This window comes from Nicotiana tabacum, chromosome 4 (genome assembly GCF_000715075.1).
Source record: "Nicotiana tabacum cultivar K326 chromosome 4, ASM71507v2, whole genome shotgun sequence".
NCBI lineage: Eukaryota > Viridiplantae > Streptophyta > Magnoliopsida > Solanales > Solanaceae > Nicotiana > Nicotiana tabacum.
In genome coordinates this window covers 66602024-66624790 of record NC_134083.1, presented here as the reverse complement: position 1 = coordinate 66624790, position 22767 = coordinate 66602024, and the positions used below count along the sequence as shown (strand labels likewise).

The window sequence follows — 22767 nt, the reverse complement described above, 5'->3', positions numbered from 1 at the left end:
GGTAACCGGTTCATCTGAACCCAATAGCTTTTGTGCAAACAACATATTTATCTTAAGCAATACATTGAATATGTACACATTTTTACTTTAGAACCCAGTAATCTGCCTCTGGTCACCATGGTTGCCAATGTCTATACTGCCAACTATTTCTTCTTTTCTTATTATTGATTGATGAAATCTCCAAACACGTCTCACAACTGATATTTCGTAACAGTGTTGCAGTTCTGCTTTCTGATTTCTCCCAAAGTGGCATATATAGTTCGTTAGTTTTAGGCCATTCTCAATTCTATTCTGTTACAGTTATATTTTCTTTTCTCACGACACCAGAATGGAGAAAGAAAATGGCATGTTACACCAGATAGGCAAGACTTTTTACCAGTCCCATGGGCTATGGACCTGCAGAGGAACTGTATTAACGTGGGATTATTTATCTTTCAAAAGAAATGGCAAAACAAACAAGTCCCGACAACAACCGCATCAAATGCCAGAAGACAAAGACCAATGAAATTATTTAGTCCATTAATAGTGTCATAGTGATTAGTGAATATATTTCTTTGGCCTGATATTTGAACATAAAAGTTCAGAATCGGTTGTATGGAATCCTTATCATATTCTTTGCTAAAAGTGATATACATATTTGTTCTATGTGACTAATCAGCATCTCCAACATCTCTCCTCTCAGAATACAAGAAAACTGCTTTTTACTCTGCAATATATATTTATAAAATCTTATAAAAAGAACACCTACTCCTTCCTGCATCCCACTTTTAAAAGAATCAATCTGCAGTATATAACCAGTATTGTCTGTATGATTGTGTATAGCTGAGTTTCCGGGTTCCAATTACCCTCTGAAAATTAGCATGTACGAGATCTCTGTATCAAATCATGTTGTGGCAAGTAGTGTCACAAGGATATGCACAATCAATCTCCTTGCTCACGTTTCTACTAAAGTACCAATCGCCAACTGCCTGTGCAATTGTCTGGAAAATGAATGTTTCAAAATCAGTAGACACAAAATCAAAAAGAAATTAACTTTTGTGCTTGATAGGTTGTCAGTTGCATCAGATCGTATATTGACTTGTACATATATTGTGAAATTCAGGAAAAACAACACCACTCTTTCTATAAACACGGAGAATCATTTACTACTTTGTAGATTTTATCAGAAAACGAATAAGAATTAGATTCCAAGATTGTGATTAACAGTATGATTTGAGAAAAAACTTGCATAGTAGTAATAATTAACAAACACAGAAGATTTTGGAAGAAACTGAAAGGGACTGGAATTACTTCACACACTAAAAAAAAGGTTCATGTTTGCCATTTTAGCGTTAAGTATTGCATTTCAAGTAAGTACTGTGCCGCAGCCAAAGATGTGAGAAATTTATTTGACCAACCTTGTTGTTTATTCGAGGAGAGTCAACTGCAAACCAGGTATCTTGTGTCTCACTTTGACAATGAGTGAAGCAAGAGTTTATGTACATCCCACCTCTTCTTGAATATTCATAGAAAACTCCCAGAGCTTCAAGCATATCTTTCCGGAACCCTGAAAATAGTCAGCAATAGGTAACCATGGTTACTGCCATCAATTGCGACAGAAATTACAAATTCTGAGAAAGGTACATATAAAGATAAAACTAACAAATGTACCGTGATAAGAGTAGCATAGCATAGCATAGTATGTTACCTAGGATTGCTATAATCTAGTTGCCGAATATTTGAATACTTCGTGAATTCAATTGATATTTCTTTCTATCGGACCCTTACAAGATTCTAACTCTTTTTGCCACCCCCCCCCCCCCCCCCCCCCCCCCGCAAAAAAAAAAAAAAAATTTTAACTGCCTAAGGACCTACATTAATGACTTACGTTGAATTGCATGATATCATGTTAAGAAATGGACTTTGGGCCTTATTCAACCTCAAAAGTTAGTTCATCAGGTGAGGATTGTCCATAACCATATTAGGAAATCAATTACCCCCAAAATCGATGTGCGAGTTTTAACAACCCCGTACACTAAGGATTGGACAATATAACATGAATGCTCAAAATTGGATAACCAAGAATCGAGATGGTCTGGAATCATGTTGATTGCGTGACCGTTTCATCTATAAGCTTAATTTGTTAGAGTATTTATTTAATTATATCTTCAACATCTTTCAAAGATAATAATATGACAATCTTTGTCAACCTTGCAAAATATTTAGTTGACTTGGATTGCATGCCGTAACATTGAGCTCGCAATGATACCAGTGCCTTTGAGGATCAGAAGAAGGCGGAACCAATATGTGATGGAACTGCAAAAGCATATGGTCAGATTACTGGCACCGTGCATCACAAACATTACTCTGAAGTATACCTAGTTTATAACAAATTGCAGAATGATCTTACTTGGTACACGTCATATGCTGAATTTAAGATGAAGAATGGCGTTCTGATGTATGGTAATGCATACTGTGGGAAGAAGCACTGCATGAACATCTCAAGAATTCTTAGAAGAGTGCTCAGTTTCATCACCAGCTTATGAACTAAATAAGACGAGAGAGCTTAGATCATACCAGGTGTGGATAGTAGAGTGTAGAAGTGCAATTTTGATTGAGATTTGGTTCTACCCCCTTCAGAAAACCACATTTGTCAGAACAAGATAGCGCAGTATAAACATTCCTGAATTTAGCCATGATAAGAGCATACCTGTAGGGAAATAAGATCTTCATAGAAAGATCTGATAGTGTGGTTCAGACTTATATCTCTCCTGCGAAAACAAAATGCAAACATCCCATTAAATGTGTAATATGGCCAAATTTTCATGACATTTGCCATGACATAATATCCATTATAACAAATTTGTGGTTCATGACATTTGCCATGACATAATATCCATTATAACAAATTTGTGGATCATGACATTTGCCATGACATAATATCCATTATTAGGCTAAGGATTTCTTGCTATAAATAGAGGAGTTTCTCCTCATTTGTAGACACACCAACAAGACTTGTCTTCAATTCTTGTTTCTTCCTTTCTTCCTTTATTAAGAGTGTTTTGTACGAGAGTTAGTGTTGGTTATTGCCATTATACCGTTGTTTGACTATATTCCGTACTACCCGGATTCCCGATCCTAACAAATTGGTATCAGAGCCGGATCTAACCGGGTTAGTTTCAATAGCCAAAATGACTCTAACAAAGACCTATGTTGAGAAATTTGACCGAAGTGCAAACTTCGGAATGTGGCAATTAAAGATGGAAGCTATCCTAATTCAGGATGGCTTAGACTTGGCGTTGCAAGGAAATGAGAAGAAGCCGGATAAAATGACGGATGAGGAATTTGCCATCATAGACAAAAAGGCAAAAGCAGATATTATTTTAAATCTCTCAAATGAGGTTTTACGTGAAGTTTCCGTAGAAACCACAGCTAAAGGCATGTGAGAAAAATTGAAAACCTTATATATGAAGAGGACGGTGGAAAATAGACTTTACCTGAAGCAGAAGCTTTATACAATTCGTATGGGTGAAGGTACCTCTATTCTCTCTCATCTTGACACATTTGATTCCATTCTTATGGATTTGAGTAATATAGATGCTGAAATTAAAGATGAGGATCAAGCCGTGTTACTGCTTTGTTCTCTACCCCATCTTTTAAGCATATAAGAGATACTATGCTTTATGCAAAGGATAATATCTCTTATAAGGATATTAAATCTATCTTAAAATCAAAAGAACAGATAGATAGTGATATTACTGGGGAAGCTAGTGGAACTCAAGCGGAAGTTGGCTTGTTTGTTAGGGGCAACTCCGACTCCATATCCAGATACAATAATTTACAGTGTCGCTATTGTCATAAGAAAGGTCACATTATCTCCGAATGCTATAAGCTGAAAAATAAAGAAAAGCATAAGGAAAGAAAAAATGAGCACAAAAGTACTGACACCGCCGAAGCTAGTGTAGCAACTGATGAGATTGAGGGAACTATATTTTTAGCAACTGAAACTAGTTTCAGATTAGACAATGAGTGTATTTTAGATTCCGGTTGCTCATATCATATGTGTCCTAGAAGGGACTTGTTTTCTACATATGATTCAGTTGCAGGTGGAGTTGTCCAATTGGGTAACAATGTTACTTGTAACGTTATTGGCAAAGGTACAATTCAGGTCAGAATGCATGATGATGTGGTGAGAACTCTCACCGATGTTAGATATGTTCCTGAGTTGAAGAAAAATCTCATATCTTTGGGCACTTTAGAATCGCTTGGGTGCAAATTCACTAGTGAAGGTGGAGTTTTAAAATTTTTTCAAGATGCTCTTGTGATCATGAAAGCACACAGATCTGGTTCGTTGTATACTTTATTGGGCTCCACTGTTATAGGCTCTACTACAGTTTCGATATCAGACAACTTGTCTGAATTTGATGGCATTAAATTTTGACATATGCCCATTGGGGCTTTTGCGAAGAAGGTGGAGCAAATTTACTATATCAACCAAAATTAGGCCAAGGTGGAGATTTGTAATATGGCCAAATTTTCATGACATTTGCCATGACATAATATCCATTATAACAAATTTGTGGTTCATGACATTTGCCATGACATAATATCCATTATAACAAATTTGTGGATCATGACATTTGCCATGACATAATATCCATTATTAGGCTAAGGATTTCTTGCTATAAATAGAGGAGTTTCTCCTCATTTGTAGACACACCAACAAGACTTGTCTTCAATTCTTGTTTCTTCCTTTCTTCCTTTATTAAGAGTGTTTTGTATGAGAGTTAGTGTTGGGAAGCACTTGTGTGAACCCTTTCTTTGGAGTGATCTTGTGAGGTTATTCTCTTAGGGTATTTGGGATTAATTAGAGTGTTTACTCTAATTTTGTACTCTCTTTTGTACTCTTATTGTTATAGTAAATTGCTCCTCTCCGCTTGTGGACGTAGGTCACTTTGACCGAACCACGTTAAATTTGTGTCTTCTTTATCTACTTTAATTGTCGTTGTTATCAACTCCCATTGTCTTTGTTACTGTCATTATACCGTTGTTTAGCTATATTCCGCACTACCCGAGTTCCCGATCCTAACAAAATGTAATACGGAGAGGAAATCACATTTGCCTGTTCAGTTGGCAGAAACATACTCATCTAAAAAGAATCCAGCATCACTCAAGCATTTCACGCTAGACTTATTTGGCAGATAACTGGTGAAGTTGTCACAATGCAAAAAGGTCGCCAAGCCCCCAGCAGAGCATCCAGAAAGCAAAGCCTAGAAAGAAATGCCGTCAGTGACTCAGTACAGTTTTAAGCAGAAAGTATCTTTTAGTAAGGGAGTAAGACTATGAAGTTAAAATATTTGTATTACATGTCTTTTGGAAAAAAAAAATTAATCAACAAAAAGATTATCATGTTATATACTTAAAGTTACAGAGTTTGAATATAAACATACTGAAAGATCCCAAGCAGATTTGTATAATATTTGGCAGTTCACTATTTGTTTACTGTTACAGAAAATGACTATTTAACTCAGAAAGGCAAGACCATCTAATTACCCTCTCTATGTCCTCACAAGAGACTAATATTTGTGTATTGGGCAGGATGGGGAGGGGGTAGTGTGTGGTGAAGGAACCAATTGCTGTTTATCATATTGCTACCCAAAGTATAATTATCGAGCTGTATTTGTGGTCCTAATCCTTGACGGTCATTATCACATGCTGTTTAAGTGCAAAGGAGTATGTCTAATGTCATTACCTTCTTTGCTCGCCCGAGACCTTTTGGGAGAAGATCAAGAATAATTGCTTGCCAAATTCTTTGCCCTCTGAAATAAAGCAATGTGCTCTCATTTCGCTCGCCGCTGCTACGGGAATATGTCTGTGCTTCATTTCACGCAAGAAAAGGACTCGGTTAATAGTAAGAACAGGGTACAACTCAGACCGGATACACCTTTATCAAGACCATAATTCTTTAACTAGTCCAAAGGCAAAAGTAATTGGCTTTGAGACATCTAACATGTATGCCACCAGAAAATCTATTAGCAGTTCCATACTTAATTCTATTTAACTTGAAAGCAAGAAAAATGAAGAAAATTCAGAGTAGCGCAAATGGTAGTCATATGATAGAATCCAAGACAAGTAAGGTCATAATAATTGGTAGAAAGAGCAGGGATTGAAATAACAAATAAAAAGAAGTCAAAAAAAAAGTTCCATATTGGCCTTGATCCAAGTCTGACCACGCTTTTCAAGCTCTAATATTCCGAACTAATGTGAATTACACGTGCATATTAATTCTAAAGCAAATGAATGTTGCTATGCAAATTATGATTCTTTTCCATCTTTATCTGTTGAATTTCCATAATGTTCCACAAAAATGTTATGAAGCATCATTACACTGAGGTACTCAAGACCTTGTAATGCCCTCTCTCATTACTAATTGAAATGAATCCTAGACTCGCAGTTCATTTCCAACGCGTGAATATTGGTCATATTAAACAATATCTCCTAACCACAATGTTGAGTTTACCCTTTCTTAAAGACGATAGTATTTTTTTTCACGTTCACAATGATTAGGAATACTTAAAACAATTTATAGAACCAAACCATTCCTGGCTCAAGTAACTAGAAATGAAGTCTCAGAACTAAAACACTTAATAGTCTGTTTGGTCAAGCTTCTCCCAAAGCCAAAAGTGTTTTTTTCCCAAAAAGCATTTTTTCTCAACTTGAGGTGTGTTTGGCCAAGCTTTTGGGGGGGGGGGGGGAGTGCATTCTTGTAATAAGCAAAATCAAATTTAGAGAAGCAGAAAAAAATAGTTTCTTCCTAGAACTAGAAGCAGAAGCAATTTTGACTTTTCATCTTACCAAATATACCTTTAGAGAAGCAGAAAAAAGTAGTTTCTTCCTAGAACTAGAAGCAGAAGCAGTTTTGACTTTTCATCTTACCAAAAATACCTTTAACAAAATATAGTATATACCAAAATAACATTACTTATTTCAAACCTAATAATTAGAATTAGAGATTATAGTATTGAGAACTCTCATAATGTATAAATATGTTGAATGCTTTTTTAATATATTTAAATCATCTTGAAAGAATTAAAGTACTTTTCAATTTATTTTCATGTTTTACTTAAATAAAATAAAATAAAAAACTTAATTATTATCTTTAATAATAAATATTTGAGATTATTCATTTATTTATATAATATTAACTATTAAGTAAATCTTTTTATGTCTTTATTACTACTTTTTAAAAAGTTTGGTCAAACTCAAATTATTGCTCAAAAGTGTTTTTCAGATTAATTAGCCAAAGACATTGTTTCTCTTCAAAAGTGTTTTACTTTCTCGAAAAGCACTTTTGGAAAAAACACTTCTCAAAATATGCATTTTTCCAGCTTGACCAAACAAGCTATTAGTTTCATGACTTCTACTGGTTCTATACACCCATAGTTTGGCAGATAAAACAGCAACAAACCAAATAAGTTTGATCATTTGGCACGAGGAAAAACAAAGCACCCGATTAAGCTGAACTCTCACTTAAAACACTCTAGATAGGTGACTATCAAACAAAAGATTTATTTTGGAAATGGCGGCCAGCTACTAGGACACGGCATTGATAGTTATTATATAATAACCAAACAATAATGAGGATTAGAAAAGTAATTTCATAGAAACTTGATAAACAGGATCTAGTGGACACGAATCTAGTACTACAAAGGCAAAAGAATCACAAAGTGGGAATATTTAAGAGGAATAAATACTGCAAGAAACTGAGGTATGTGCAAGTGGTAGAGTTTTACCCCATTATAGAACTTAGAATCACCAGCGAACGAGGCTCCATCACAATATCTGAGCTTCACCCGATTCCAGTTGTAGAAATCTGCATTTGTTTTTCGACTTCTCCATTAGTTAGTTACAGATTCCTCACGCAGTTCTTCAAATCATTTAGAATATATAAAAATCTTTTAAACCATGTTAGTTTATCATTGCACATGAAAAGGGAAATTCTGAAAAAGATTATCCTCAATACGCAAAAGGATGATAAGTATTGATAACTAACTGTAAAGAAATAGTCCTATCCGATTCATTCAATTACATTTGAAACAAAGTTTGACTCCGTGTAATTACTTTCCAATTAGGCTTTAGTCTCTAAATCATGCTGCTGTTGACGAAGTGAGAAACTCTCAAGTTAGGATAAAAGAAAGGAAAATTAGGGAAAAGATTATTAAATGAAGAGACCACCATTTTTTGCCAGTGTAGATCGAGGTTCCACACTCAATATTCATTGTTCAAGCTCCTTAACAGTATTATTGACTTGTTAAAAACCCTTAGCTCACGCCTCAGTCACAGAACCAAATTAGAAAGCCGGAAAAAATAACATGGACTCTCAAGATGTTCTCACTTTTAACTTTTAACGGCTAAGGTTAAATTACTTGGTTAGTATAAATAAAGAGGAATCCTTTTTAGCTAGGCTTTACTGGAGAGTACGATGGGAAATGCAGGGCAGAGGTCAGAAAATGCATAAATCATGTAAAATGTTAGAAAAGGTGGTCTATTTGCCTTGTTTTGCTGTCCTCGAAGTTCTAACTGGCTGTCGGTGCACCCATTTAGCCTACTTACAATTTAACAAGACACTGATTAATTTCTGTTTTCTTTGTCCATATTAACTGACAGGGTAAATGTTTTAGATGCTGGACCTAAAACAGGGCATACAAAATTGACACTTGTTTCCCGCAATATCTAAGAAACTGATAAGTAATAATCAAATATAGGGCAGGCACAGTCCTTACTTTTGGACTTCAAAACCAATCTAACTGATAAGAGGATCAGACAAAAGAAGAAAAATCTAATTAATAGGACGGCATCGGAGCTGAGATCGAACTGCAATGTTTTAGATTGGGAGGATAGACAAACCAAAACATATAGCTGTCTACTTCGTCCTCAAACTATTAATCACGTGGAAAGGGAGAACATCAAACGTGAGGAACATGGACCTTGTCACACAAGAATACTACATTGACAGCATTTTGTACTCCTACTTACCAGATTGGCATTTCACATGCTTCATTTTTTTTGTTTGTTCCTTTGTATAAAGATAAGTTTGTGAATTACCAGGATTTAAAGACGCACTGTCGCTGAGAATGCCGGAGAAGACCTCCCACTTATTCATGTAACGAGTTGATCCACGCCGAGTTTTGGATCTATCCAAGCATGATTTGATATCATTGCACCACCCACCACCCTGTTATTGCAATCAATATGAAATTAAAATGTCAGACGTTTCGCTATACGCTCACTAGCCACTATACTTCTTGGACAAACTTCCATACCCATTATCCTTTTTCTTTTTTCGTCTGTTTTTCTATTAGCCTAATGTAATGTAATGCAACTTTTTCACCTAAACAGCAAAGTAGCCAAAAACACAAAAGTTTCAATTATTAGTATCACAAGTTCTAATTTCAATAGCTTTCTAATTACTCTAGCTAAGTTTTTTTTATACATATAATAGTGTTGTCCGAATCAATTTCTGTGCACTATTTCACGGAATATACTTGCTATCTTATACTCTCACATGTACCATCTAATGTTTTTGTGTTTTTCGGATTTTGAAATCTGAAATATCTAGAAATTTTAATTTAAAAAAAAGTAGAAAGGATACTGGCAGCGGTTATAGACGTGTCTTTTTTTATGGGTGTTTAACGGGAGGGCTGGGACGGGCTGGACACAAAAAAAATAGCCCGTCCGTTTAACGTTGCGGGCTGTTAGCGGACTGAGTTAGCGGGCTGTACTTTTTCGATTTTTTTTTTTTTGTCCGTCCGGGTTCGGGCTTAGCGGGCTGTTAGTGGGCTGTTAGCGGGCCGTGAGTTTTTTTTTTTAAGTAAATTTTATTTTTCTTATTCAATGTTATTGATACTTTAAGTGTTTGCAAACTTTTAAGGTTTAGAATTAAACTTTGAAGTTTAAAGTTTTAAATTTAAAATTTGAATTTTATAATTTTAAAATTTAAATTTGAAAGTAAGTGGCTACAAAAAATTATTTAATAAGACCAATAGGCAATATGTAAGGATCAAGCTCCGAATACTTTCATTTGATATTTTTATTGAATAATATATAATACTTCAAATTAAGTTGCAAGTTCTTTTTTGATTTTGTTATTTTTGAACTTGCAAATTAAAAGTTTACAACAATTATTAAAAAAAAAATAGTACATCACATGCTTTGCATCATTTTTGTAAATTCATCCATGTCAACATGAGGTTCTTGGTTTTCGGCATTGGTTGAATCAGAACCATAAATCATTATATCTCCAATTTCTTGGTCCTCCCCTTAATTGGCCATTTTGATAGAAGGGCTTAAAATAACACCAATTAGGTAAATAGAGGGAATTGGGTAGAAATATTTTTTAAATTTATCTAGCATAGATTCAACACTTACTTCTTAATCTTCGACTCTTCTTAATAGGGAGGGGAGGCCTACTTGTATTACCACGACTTCCACCCCTATTATTTTGAGTTTGATTAACATTACCAGGTGTAGCTGGTGGTGTTTCAAGATTATCAGGTGATGGAATATCATCTAAATCATCATCTATACCATAATTTTCTTGAAGTCGCTCATAATCTACATTTAAATTTTCAGGTGAACGTTCTGAAATATGTGTAAAGCTACTAGAAGAACAAGCACCACCTCTTGATCTTTTGGAAGTTTTCTTACTACCACCTCTACTAGTGCACGCTTTTTTGGCTGCTCTAAATATATCCCTTATGTAAATTAAATTAATAATTGTAAATAATAAAATAAATATACACCAAAGAAGAGAAAGATATAGAACGAGTGTATCGGGATTCCGGATGCCGCACTAAATTTGATATCAAAAATCAAACTTCAATTGATAGATCGATACTTGATAGTTGATACCACACTTCACTTGAATACTTGATATTTGATAATAATAATTTTGTAATGGCTAAACTAAATATTTGATGAAACTTGAAATAATAAGTAATTGAGAATTTAAGAACAATAATCAATAATATCAAGAGAGAATTAGAGTAGTAAGAGAGTGAATTGTGAGAAAAAATGAAGAAGAATGGGGGCTATTTATAGTTTTTAAAAGGTTAAAATTGTTATTTATCAAATACTAGGGGTGTGGGGGCTATTTTCTTAAGGGGTAGGCCGAAATGGCCATTTCTGCAAAAAAAAAGGGCCGTTGTGGCAACGGTAATTTTTTTTTTTAAAAAAAAACGTTAAAAAACGGGTTGAACCGGGCTGTATCCCGTTAACAATCCGTTAACGGGCTTAGCGGGTTCCGATATCAAAAAACTGTTCGTTTGAAACCCGCTCCCCGCCCGCCCTACGCTACAGTACCGGGCTGACCCGGACTATAAACGGGTCAGCCCGACCCGATTAACATGTATACTTTTTCTACATCTAGTCCTACTTATAATAATACTCCTTAAAATGACAACTTTGTCTCTCTTTTGTGGTCCATATGCAAGTTGTCATGTCGTAAAAAGAATGGCCATATGGCCAACTGGAGGAACTTATTCAAGCCGCCTTTGAAAACTAATTGATAGGATAAGCTTCTAATCTATTATTATCATTAATAAATAGTAGTGAAAATCTAATTATTGAGAAACGGAAATGGACAGATTGAATGAGAGAGTAGGGGTCCGTTTTTAGATAAATGGACAAACATGTTTATGTTCCGCTCACCAATCCTTTTTTGCCTTTTTAGGTTGATAAGTCGCCGATGTTTCACACTAGAATACTAGAATCCGCGCATGCACTTTTGTCATGTTTTGGACTGGATGAAGAGAAGAAAAAGAGGTGGAAACCGTATTTAAATAGAGAAAAGAAAAAGGTGAGAATACGAGTGGTAACTTTATATTTTTGAATTTTTAATGAAAAAAGAAATTTGATCTCATTTAACAGTAATACTTTTTATCAAGAATTATTCTGCTAATAAACTTAAAATCTTATTCGACATTATCAAAGTTTCATTTAGATATGGAAAGATGGGAAAAGAAAATTTGGTTCACGACCTTATCCTTAATTTTATTCCTTGTTCCCTCTTTTTCTCCCTAAAAATCAATCTAAAAGTAAGAACTAGGCTCACCCCTTCTTCTCTACATCCTTTTTTCCTTTTCTTAAATCCAGATGATCAGATAACCAAGACATTGAATTTTTGATTTTTTGCACATAATAAAAACTGTATGACATCTTAATGCATGTAGAAAAAGAGAAGAAAAAACTAGGAACATTTGAAGAGGCATGTTACATTAGTGCATCTTAAATCTTAATGCATGAATAATTCCGTTACTCCTTTCCATTACTTTTGCCTATTGGAACCATTATGTCCATAATCACAGAAAGTTTCTCTTTGCCTTGTTTGTCCTCTTTGTGCATACCAAATGTTCTTTTTAAACATATCGTTTTAAGCATCATGCGACATGTTCACCGATTAATAGACAACAAAGTAGAGCAACATTTTTAATCTTGATAATTGTGTTTGATCAAACTAATACAGTCTAATGGCCCAAAAGTGTAATTTTAGAGAATTTACCTTTTTACCCTAAGGTGTAACCTTTGAAACAGATCGATCGCATAACATTACACTGCACTAAAATTAATTATTTAAGCTAAAAAAAATTACAAGCAGGAGAGAAAAAAATAATAATAAATAAATAAATAATATATATATATATATATATATATATATATATATATATATATATTTTTTTAATATATTTTAATGTTAACATTTACTTCTTAAATACTCTATGTGAAATCAAATATTAGATGTTCAATTTAAAGCGAATCAGAGTAACGAATTTAAGGTGATATTTCCCGTTTGGATTTAGTTTTGAAATTAGTCCTGTGTTTTGTTTCTCGAAAATAATGATGTGTGATATTTCCCGTTTGGATTTAGTTTTGAAATTGGTCCTGTGTTTTGTTTCTCGAAAATAATGATGTGTGTCTTTGCAGTGAACTTTGAAAGAAATTCATAGAAAGCTTGTGCATTTGTTTAGCTTAACTTTTAAAAAAATTGTTAATAAATTCCTAGAGCATTGTAAGCATTTGAATATGATTAAAAATTGCTACTATTAAACTTATCTCAAGTGACTGAAAGGAAAAAAAAAGTTCTTTCTCTAGCCACATTGGCCAAATACAAAAAGAAAGCGGAAACAAAACGGGAAAAAGGAAATACTAGTACGTAAAAAGATCAATTTGGAGTAATTAAATGAAAAGGAAAAGAAAAAAGTGAATTTCAATATCCCAAAAAATGAGACAAGGCCTAAAAACAGCATTAAGGTTGTTTTCTAACTTCCTAAAGCAACGTCAAAACGTGTTTTAACCGAAACACCCACGATATCTGTTTTAGTGTTTTGTCACCAAAAGAAAAAGTAGAGAGAACTAATTACTAAAGAAAGGCTGCAGGCACGTTAATCAAGAAGTGCAGAAAAGCAGCAGCAAAACAAAAGAAGTCTCTGTAACTACTCTATTTACTAAACTGTACGCAATGACAGAATCTTTTTGCCCTTTACCACCCCTACAGGAAACTCCAAAAAGGAATCACTTACCTCAAATTGCAAAAGCCAATTGCTTGCTCCTGCTCCAAATCCTCGGTGCAGGTGATACGCAGGCAAACTTCCATCCAAACAATCTGCAAAATCAAAATTCAATGTTTAATTAACAATGCCATTAATTAGTTTGTTACCTGTACAAAAGTAGTAAATTTGCGTTTGATAGCGAAATTTAAGAGGAATTATTAATGATTGGTAAAAAGGAAATTAAAGCTCTCAATAAAGATAGGGCATGGGGTTATTACATGCTCCTAGAGTAGAAGCGTTATGGACAAGAGTCATGTTGACCAAAAGCCGACTCTGTTCACCTTTTGAGTAAACCAGCCATGGCCAGCAAATTAGCAGAACCAATTTCAACAGGATAACAGAATTCACATTCATTTTCATTTTTTACTGCGCTCCCCAGAGAAAAACAAAAAAGGGGAATGCAGCAATATTTATAGTGAATCTATAGTTCACAGAAAGAATGCGTGGAGAGACGAATAGAGATGTGAATGTAATCCACTAAGAAACTTGTTGGATATAGGAGTAATTGCGAATGAATTATTTTCTAAAAATGAATGAAGGAATTAGATCTTCGCTGTTGACTGAAGAATGAAAAGCATTTAATTTACACCACGAATAAGGAAAATAAAACTCAATTAAAACTTCTATGCTTAAAAGGAAACAAAAGAAAGAAAAAGCACAAGTTCTATGCCTTCAGTAGAAGAATTTTGCAGAAGCACTGAAGAAAAGGATGAAAATGGCTTGAAAAAGGAAGCAAGAGAGTTGAACAGAGCCCCAAATTTGGGCGTACTATAAAAAGAGTTGTAGTGTATGAAGGGGATTTCCGAGGGAGGGAAAGAAATGGGAATGTCTTTGTTATGGTTTTAAGTGTGCGACGGATTAAACAAGTGACTTTAAGAACAAGCCCAATGGGCAGTGGGGATGGTGTGGATTAACAAATTTGTGAGAGTAGTGGGGTCAGCCGCAATGGCAATTGACAGGTGATAGATGAGATGAAATGAGAAGTGGGAATGGGAGTGGGACCAATTTTTGGTTATGGTTAAGTAAGGAGCAAGCTATATCATTCAGCCTTTTGGCCCTAAATGTATTATTCCACCATAATATACTCCGGAGAAGTTCTTGCATGTGCTCCAATATTATGCTGGAACTTTTTGTGTTGAAACAAAATAATGATTATTTTTTAATGACTTTGCAAATGTTAGCTATTTTATAATTATCAGTCCGAAAACTGGCTAGCCCGTGCTATTTTCACCAATCTCCTTTTCTTTCTTTTTTCTCTTCTAATTATTTCCTAGTCTATGTCAAGAAGGAAGTACTTCTAATTATGAAATCTTACGGAGCAAGTGATATATGCACTGTCGCATCCAATGTACATCGTGGAGTTGCAGTTAGTATAGTGCAATTTTGTAAAATCAAATTCCACCAAAATTAGAAATGTGATGTTACTTTCGTGAAAATTTTACGCACTACATTCAAGATTTGTTCACAACTTTCATGATTCATGTAAATTTAATACAAATTTGTAATAAAATTCCTGTGATGCTAGATTATTTTACATTTAATCTAGAAAAAAAATACATATAATAAAAAGAGTTACGTAATATCAAACGCCCGTAAGCCCGAGACGTTTGGCCAGGATGGTATAACGCATGTCTGACCTGCCCTATAGGTAGATTTGCTCCTTTTTTTGTGCATTATATTGGTTCTTCAAATTGAATTTTGCATTACTTTAGTTCCGGACTAGTGGTGACCAGGTAGTTGCGTCTTCTGAAGTCCTAATGCTATTGAGCGTTGATGGTTCGGTGGCACAGGCCAGACTTCGTTGAAATAAAAAGCAAGGTGGGGTCCGCCCGTGATTGGGGGTAAATGCCTAAATGGTCATGTTGCTACTCACAAAACTGTAGTTCTTGAACCTATTTCTTTTTTCGCTCCGTTTCAAAAAGAATGATTATTTTTTAAATTTAAAAATAATTTTGCTTAAATTTATAATTCTACCCTTAATGAGAAGCTTTTATAACTACACAAATACTATGAGCTCCCTTTTGACTTGTTTAGGACCACAAATTCAAAAAAATTTTATTTTTTTTTAAACTTTGTGCCCAGTCAAACAAGTTCACATAAATTGGAACGGAGGGAGTAATTCCTAATTTTTCTCCTTTTACTTTTTCCTTCGGAATAAGGTACCACATAGCCACATACACTAAACTCTTTTGTTAAATTTAGTGATTTTAACAGTCACTTTTTCTTCAACTTTAATAAGAAATACATAAAATTATTCAAATATTAAAAGGAAAATGGTGAACACTCGATGAATTAAGATAAAAGTAGTGTCAAATAACTAAATTATCAGGTCCAAAATGTATGACAATTTTATCAATATTATCAGGTCGTTTGTAATTCATCAGTAATTAATGCTCCTAAACAAAATTCTTCGACATAATTAATTTTTATGTATCAGAAAAAACCAAATTCAATAGCTAAAACCAATTATTGTTTGTACTTTTATTTAATCGTTACTATCATAATCTGTTCACTCATAAAAAGTATTTTGTAATTTTATTTCAAAATTCTCATAAAATCAGCTAATAATACAGATTAGACAATGCCAAGTCCTTCTGCTGTAATCGCTAATATAGGAGATAGGATTTAAATGATTTGTTCAACTTCAACATCACATGCCACGTATTTAGTCATATCATCTGTGCATTATTGCGTATATAACTGATGCTGCAACTCTTCTTTATTATTTTGAGAATGTTGAAAGCCACGATCTTTAAGTAATAACGATTCGGGGCTTAAGTTTCGGGTCTTATAACGCCTCATCAATCGATGTGACACTCATCTCATGTGGATTGTTACGCGACGACTTCCTGAGATTATTTGGAAGGGCGACGTAAGGCTAAGCAACCGATGATTGTATAGTTACGGTCCGCCAATTGAGATCCCCTCCACGCTAGACTAAATTGTCAGTGTCGTACGGGAAAACCAATATCAAGAGCAATTAAGAGAACAGAAAAAAGAATTGAGAATGAAAAAAAGCATAATTGCATTAATGAAAGCTATTACAGAAAAGTAACACGGTGTCCCGGGGGGGTCACCAATACAGAGAATTGTTTGCTTGCTAGAAAGTTTGATTGCTTGACCCCCCTTAATAATGCTTAAAAAAAATAAACCAAAGTTACATGACTTGACCTATAAAAGCTGTAGAAGCCCACGGAAAGTAAATGCAGTAAAACTATTCTATATTTACAATAAAAAAGGACTTAGTCTTCTACAAGGCAGAAATAAGTCCGTTGGCAGCAACTTTGTCTTTAGCATCAGGGTCTGCGCGCGGGGCACTGTTGGCATCTGCATGTGGCTGGGCATTGGCATTGGCTATCAGTGAGGCGACAGAGGCACATGCATTCTTGTCACTTGGAGCTACCAAGACCACAAGACCGACTGTGGCGCTGGGCATTGTGAGGCTTGCCAGGACGCCATTGGGCGTGTCCAAGGGGTTATGGGGCATGGCTGGAAAGCCGTCCATGACATTCTCCCCCACTTGAGTTGGCGACGTCCTCGACGCCTTACTTGCAAGATAATCATCAATTAGGCTCTTGTAGGCTTTGAGGTTTGTTCCCCTCTCCCATGTATTCTCATCTGCATCACATCCCTGCCATTTCACCAAGAACTCTTGGTGACCTTTCCTTGAGGCGTGAATCATTCGATCATCAAGAATAGTTTCAGCACGCCTTTTTCCGGTTGAATTGGGACCTCGAATACCGGATATTGTGAGTTGGCTCCGTGAAGGATCCTCCATATCTTCCCGAAAAGGTTTCAGGAGACTGACATGGAAGACATGATGGATTTTCTACCAAGGTGGGGTATCTACCCAGTATGCAACTTTCCTAATGCGCCTTTTAATGGACAAGAGTCCAATATATTTTTGCAATAGGCGAGGGTCATGTACCCTTGCAAAGAAGTACCGCTTTGGGATTTTGACTATCACTTTTGTGAGAAAGCACGGGAGAAAATATATTATTGATATTGGATACTCAATATAATACAAGAGGTCCTATTTATAGCTATAGTCTACAAAGTACATATTACTCCCATTCCAATGTGGGACTACACATAACTAACACTCCCCCTCAAGCCGGTGCATACACATCATATGTACCGAGCTTGTTACACATGTAACTAATACGAGAACCAGCAAGAGACTTAGTGAAAATATCTGCTAGTTGATCATTCGATTTTACAAACTTTGTAACAATATCTCCTGAAAGTATTTTTTTCTCAGACAAAGTGACAGTCGATCTCAATGAGTTTAGTCCTCTCATGGAATACCGGATTTGACGCAATATGAAGAGCAGCTTGGTTATCACACACCATTTCCATCTTGCTTATTTCTCCGAACTTTAACTCCTTGAGCAACTGCTTGACCCAAACTAACTCACACGTCGCCATAGCCATGGACCGATATTCGGCTTCGGCGCTAGATCGAGCAACTACATTCTGTTTCTTGCTCTTCCACGAGACCAAATTACCTCCTACTAGAACACAATATCCAGACGTAGAACGTCTATCAAAAGGTGATCCTGCCCAATCAGCATCCGTGTACCCAACAATCTGCTCGTGGCCTCGATCCTCGAATAGTAATCATTTGCCTAGAACTGACTTTATATACCGAAGAATGCGAATAACTGTATCCCAGTAACTATCACATGGAGAATCCATAAACTGACTTACAACACTCACCGAAAAAGATATGTCAGGTCTGCCTTTGTGGCTGCCGTTTGTCGGTCTCCTTCAGAGTCGTGACTGATGTTTTCTATGTCAACTTCGTCCTGGAGCATTCTGCGGTCCAGGTCGTCCAACCTTTACACTAGGCTGGTTTTTAGATCAGGAACCATTTCCACGATGGGTCATAATACGTCAACCGTTTCCTCAAGGGTCGCGATGTGATCCCCATAATTCACCATGGTCAGAAATGGTGATAATGGCAATATGTTCCCTTGTCCGATGTCGATCCTAGGCCGTGATACCAACTGTTACGCGGCGTCTTCCTGAGATTCCTTAGAAGGGTGACGTAAGGCTAAGCAACTGATGTCCGTGTAGTTATTGTCCGCCAACTGAGGTCCCCTGCGTACGCTAGACTAGATTGTTAGTGCCGTACGGGAAAACCAATGTCAAAAGCAATTGAGTGAACAAAAAAGAGAATTGAGAATGAAAGAAAGCTTGATTGCATTAATAAAAGCTATTACAGAAAAATAACACGGTATGGGGGGGGGGGAGACGCCAGTACAGAGAACTGTTTGTTTGCTAGAAAATTTAATTGTTTGATCCCCCTTAATAATGCTTAAAAAAAATAAACCAAAGTTACATGACTTGACCTATAAAAGTTATAGAAGTACGCGAAAAGTAAATGCTGTAAAACTACTCTATATTTACAATGAAAAAGGACTTGGTCTTCTACAAGGTAGAAACAAGTCCGTTGGTAGCAACTTTGTCTTTAGCATCAGGGTCTGCGCGCGCGGCGTTGTCTGTGAGCGCGATACTGTTGGTATCGGTAGGGCGACAAATGCATATGCGCGCTTGTCACTTGGAGCTGCCGAGACTACGGGGCCGACTATGGCGTTGGGAGGCTTTTCAGGATGCCACTGGGTGCGTCCAATGGGTCATGGGGCATGGCTGGAAAGCCGCCCATGACAGCACTTATGTCTTGAATTATTTAATTCACTTCTTTCTAAAAACTTTTCATGCTCTCATTGGCAAAAATCCATATTGCCTATGCTTTTAGCCCTGCCGAATATTAAAAATAAAATGAATCGGTTGAGCGAGACTTGCCTATCCTAAATAAATAAATAATATCAATTGTCTCCTTTATAAGAATGAAATTTATGCTCAAGTTCCAACTTGATTTTGTAATTCCAGAAAAAGGAATTCACACAAATATTTATCCGTAAAATTGTATAGTTAAATTTATACGTGATTCTAGATAAGTGAATTAATTTGATCCTGAAATAATGAAATAATTAAGGGAAAGGCGCAATACTTAGCCTTGAAATGAAGATAAAATTACGTAAAACAGTAATTAGGGGGCAGAGCTTCCGGGCACAATGGTGATGAAACGAAGGAACAAGAAAGTAAAATTGTATAAAGCTTTTAATCAATTATAGCGTAAGTGTAGCACCCCGAAAAATTTAGAAATACTTAAGCGCATTTAAGAAAGTTTATGTGTGCTAATTATATTATTTCGTGTGTCGCGCCCCTTCTTTCTCCCGAAAGTCGGGCTTCGACGTCGTGACAACTCTTTCTAAAGGAAGGGTGTTAAAAGAGAGAGTCGCTACCTAACGGGTTTGAGGTGCGTTAGGGTACCTATTTGCGAATAACTCTGGCTTAACCAGTTTGCGTCACCAAAGATCGGGTAAGGGCTCAAATTACCTCGAGGAGAAGGTGTTAGGCATTCCTCGAAGTCCACAAACTGTGGGTCCCGGCCGAACTTGAATTATATGAATTAGTCCAAAATAAAGAGAAAAGACAAAATTATAAATAAAATAATTGATTTTAAGGCAAGGGGTGTGTGTGTGTGTGTGTGTGTGTTGGGGAGGGGGAGGGTCTTAAGTGTTTTAGCCTAAAGGATCACCCCGTGCAACATAAATAATACTTCATAACTCCCTCGAGATGGGGTGTTACTCATATTATTCAGCGGGTATAGACTATCATCTCCTGCTACCCAATTATTATCTTTAGGTTGTTACCTAAGGCACACTAATTGATTCTAAGTCATACCTTATGCATGCACTAGCCGTCCCATGCCTATGGTCCCAGAAGCGTTTGGACCTCTATTTTTGATGGTCCTAGACTTAACTTAGTTACACAAAATGATAAAACTAGACGACATACAAAAGCAAGTTGGACTTCATATAAAAGCAAATAAGGGCTCAAGCTAGCCTCCACACTTAGACAATAAATGCACGCAAACAAATTGGCGTTTGACAGTCGCAGAATTAAGATGAGTTAAAATCATTAAATCATATAGACATGATTTCTATGTGATTCTGGATTTGATCATGCGGGCAATTATGCAAAGTATAATTTCTGAGCGACTGCATAGTTGCCTACTGATTATAAGTATAAACGGTTAAAACCTATAGACATGCTATCTAGGTGACTTACGCAGTATTTGGCAGTGATAAACACGAGAGATATTCAGAATTACTCAGTTTGATCCTATATGCATGCTTTCTAATAGTGGCAACGAAACAGTATTGAAAGTTCAATATTAACACTTAAAGAGCGAGTGGTATTATCCTACAGGCAGTATTTCTAACAATTAATGATTGAAATTGATTTTTTATACTTAGCTCCTATAGGCATGTCTCCTAGGTGGGCAGTGCAATAGCGAATTAACCAATTAAAACCCTATAGGCATGATTTCTAAATGTAGATTTTGTAGAACATAAGCTAACATAGCCCTATAGGCATAGTATCTAATGAATATGCTGCAGTTATGTAAATTGAAAGATTGGTCATTGACATTTTATTTCCTATAGGCATGGTATCTAATAAACATATAGGAGCAGAATATGTTAAACGAATTAAACACTTAGGTCCTATAGGCAGGTTATCTAACAGAACATGTTGAGTAAATTAAACACCTATAGGCAGGATTTCTACCCGTTCACGCAAATATTAGAATAAACCCATTTTCCCAATTTTTACTAATACCCCAATTGTTATTACAAAATTATTACAGGCCCAATACAAAAAAAAAAATGATACAAATAACTATAGTGAGCCTAAGACAGGCCCAAAGTGTACCTAGCCTAGCCAGGCCTTCAGGTTTGTATCCATACATGTTTCAACACAGCCCAGAAACCACAAGAGAGCTTGGATGATACCCAACAGCCATAGTCGATCAAAAGATTCAGAAAAATAGTCATTTACACAAGCCAATTGGCTTATTCAGTAGGCATAGAGAGGGACAGAATTGAGCAGTCAAGAAGAATGTGTCCAAGAACCTTAGGCCCTAGTGTGTCAGAGTTCACAAGGGTTTCAAAGTGGACCCCAAGCAGTGCTCACACTAGGGAGGTTAATAGAGAAGTTTTAGGAGGCCTTAGCTTTCAACCGGCCATGAATTAGAGACTCAGAACAAGGAAACAACCAATGAAAATAGTAATAAAGTAATGGGTTCGGAAAAGCATTTGCAGACACTTTAAGATAATCACATAATAAACATGAACTCGAGAAGCAAACTAATACATTGGGGCAGAGTTACATATGATAAGAAACAAGGAGCCTGGGATTGCAAAGTTAACTGGCAAGGACATTAGACTAGTAAAACCAATTAATACAACCAGTTTAGAACTTAAAGGATCAAATTATACCCAAACTCAGGATTACACAGTATAATACAAACATGATTAAATATCATAGAGGGTATCAGTCAAGTTTAAGGGATAACAAGTTATTAGAGGTACAGATTTGGACATGGCAAGAACACATAGAGTGGCAACCATAGTCATAGGAGCATACTACACTTAGAGTAAAGGTCTTAAACAACATCAATTAATCACTGGAAGTTCGTAATTAGGCAAAGAAACATGGATTAAACCATGTAATCAGAACAACACTACACTAAGCATGCTTTATTCTGTCTGAATTAACTAAGTTAAGTACAAAGACATTATTAAGCTAGCAATTATAGGCAGAATTAAACAGGAAAAGAGTCAAGAGAACATATTAGGTCATGCAATTCGAAGAACATACTAATTAGAACATGATAAACATTGCGAAAGTTAGAAACTAACCAGTGATTGTTTAACAAACAAGAAAAGAAAGGCAGTAGGTACCCAGAATCTCGAATGTGTCAAGTTCCAAGGATTTCGAGAACCCAGGGCAGTGCTCACACCCAAGAGAGGTCGGGAAAAATAGAAATCTGGTAGCCTTGACTTTCAGCCGGCCAAGAGCCAAACAGAACAGAGTAATAAGCAAATATAGAGTAGAGACCTCAGTTGTTTTAGTGGGAAAATGGTGATTGAAGTCTGTTTCAAAGGGGGAAGGGGAAGGGTTTATATAATGTATAAATCGAACACATAAACATAGAAAACCATCAATCAAACACTAGAAAGGAAAGAACACCACATGTAATCGAAATCAGTAAGGAAAAGAGAGAAATTTCAAAACCCTAATTTTAGGGAAAGTACAAAAAATCGGC

The 22767-nt window shown here is 35.8% G+C and overlaps 1 protein-coding gene across 1 annotated transcript; it reads right to left on the bottom strand.

Annotated features, from left to right (window-relative positions):
• Positions 1-579: 579 nt before the first annotated feature.
• On the bottom strand, positions 580-14342 carry LOC107791834 (pectin acetylesterase 9). Its single transcript, XM_075251973.1, has 12 exons — positions 13805-14342; positions 13557-13639; positions 9085-9214; positions 7773-7852; positions 5732-5851; positions 5125-5249; positions 2690-2750; positions 2557-2613; positions 2390-2467; positions 2190-2295; positions 1398-1546; positions 580-980 (listed from the first exon to the last, which is right to left on the bottom strand). The coding sequence occupies exons 1-12, from the start codon at positions 13944-13946 to the stop codon at positions 879-881; spliced, it is 1233 nt and encodes a 410-aa protein (XP_075108074.1). The 5' UTR covers positions 13947-14342; the 3' UTR covers positions 580-878.
• Between the last annotated feature and the right edge of the window lie 8425 nt (positions 14343-22767).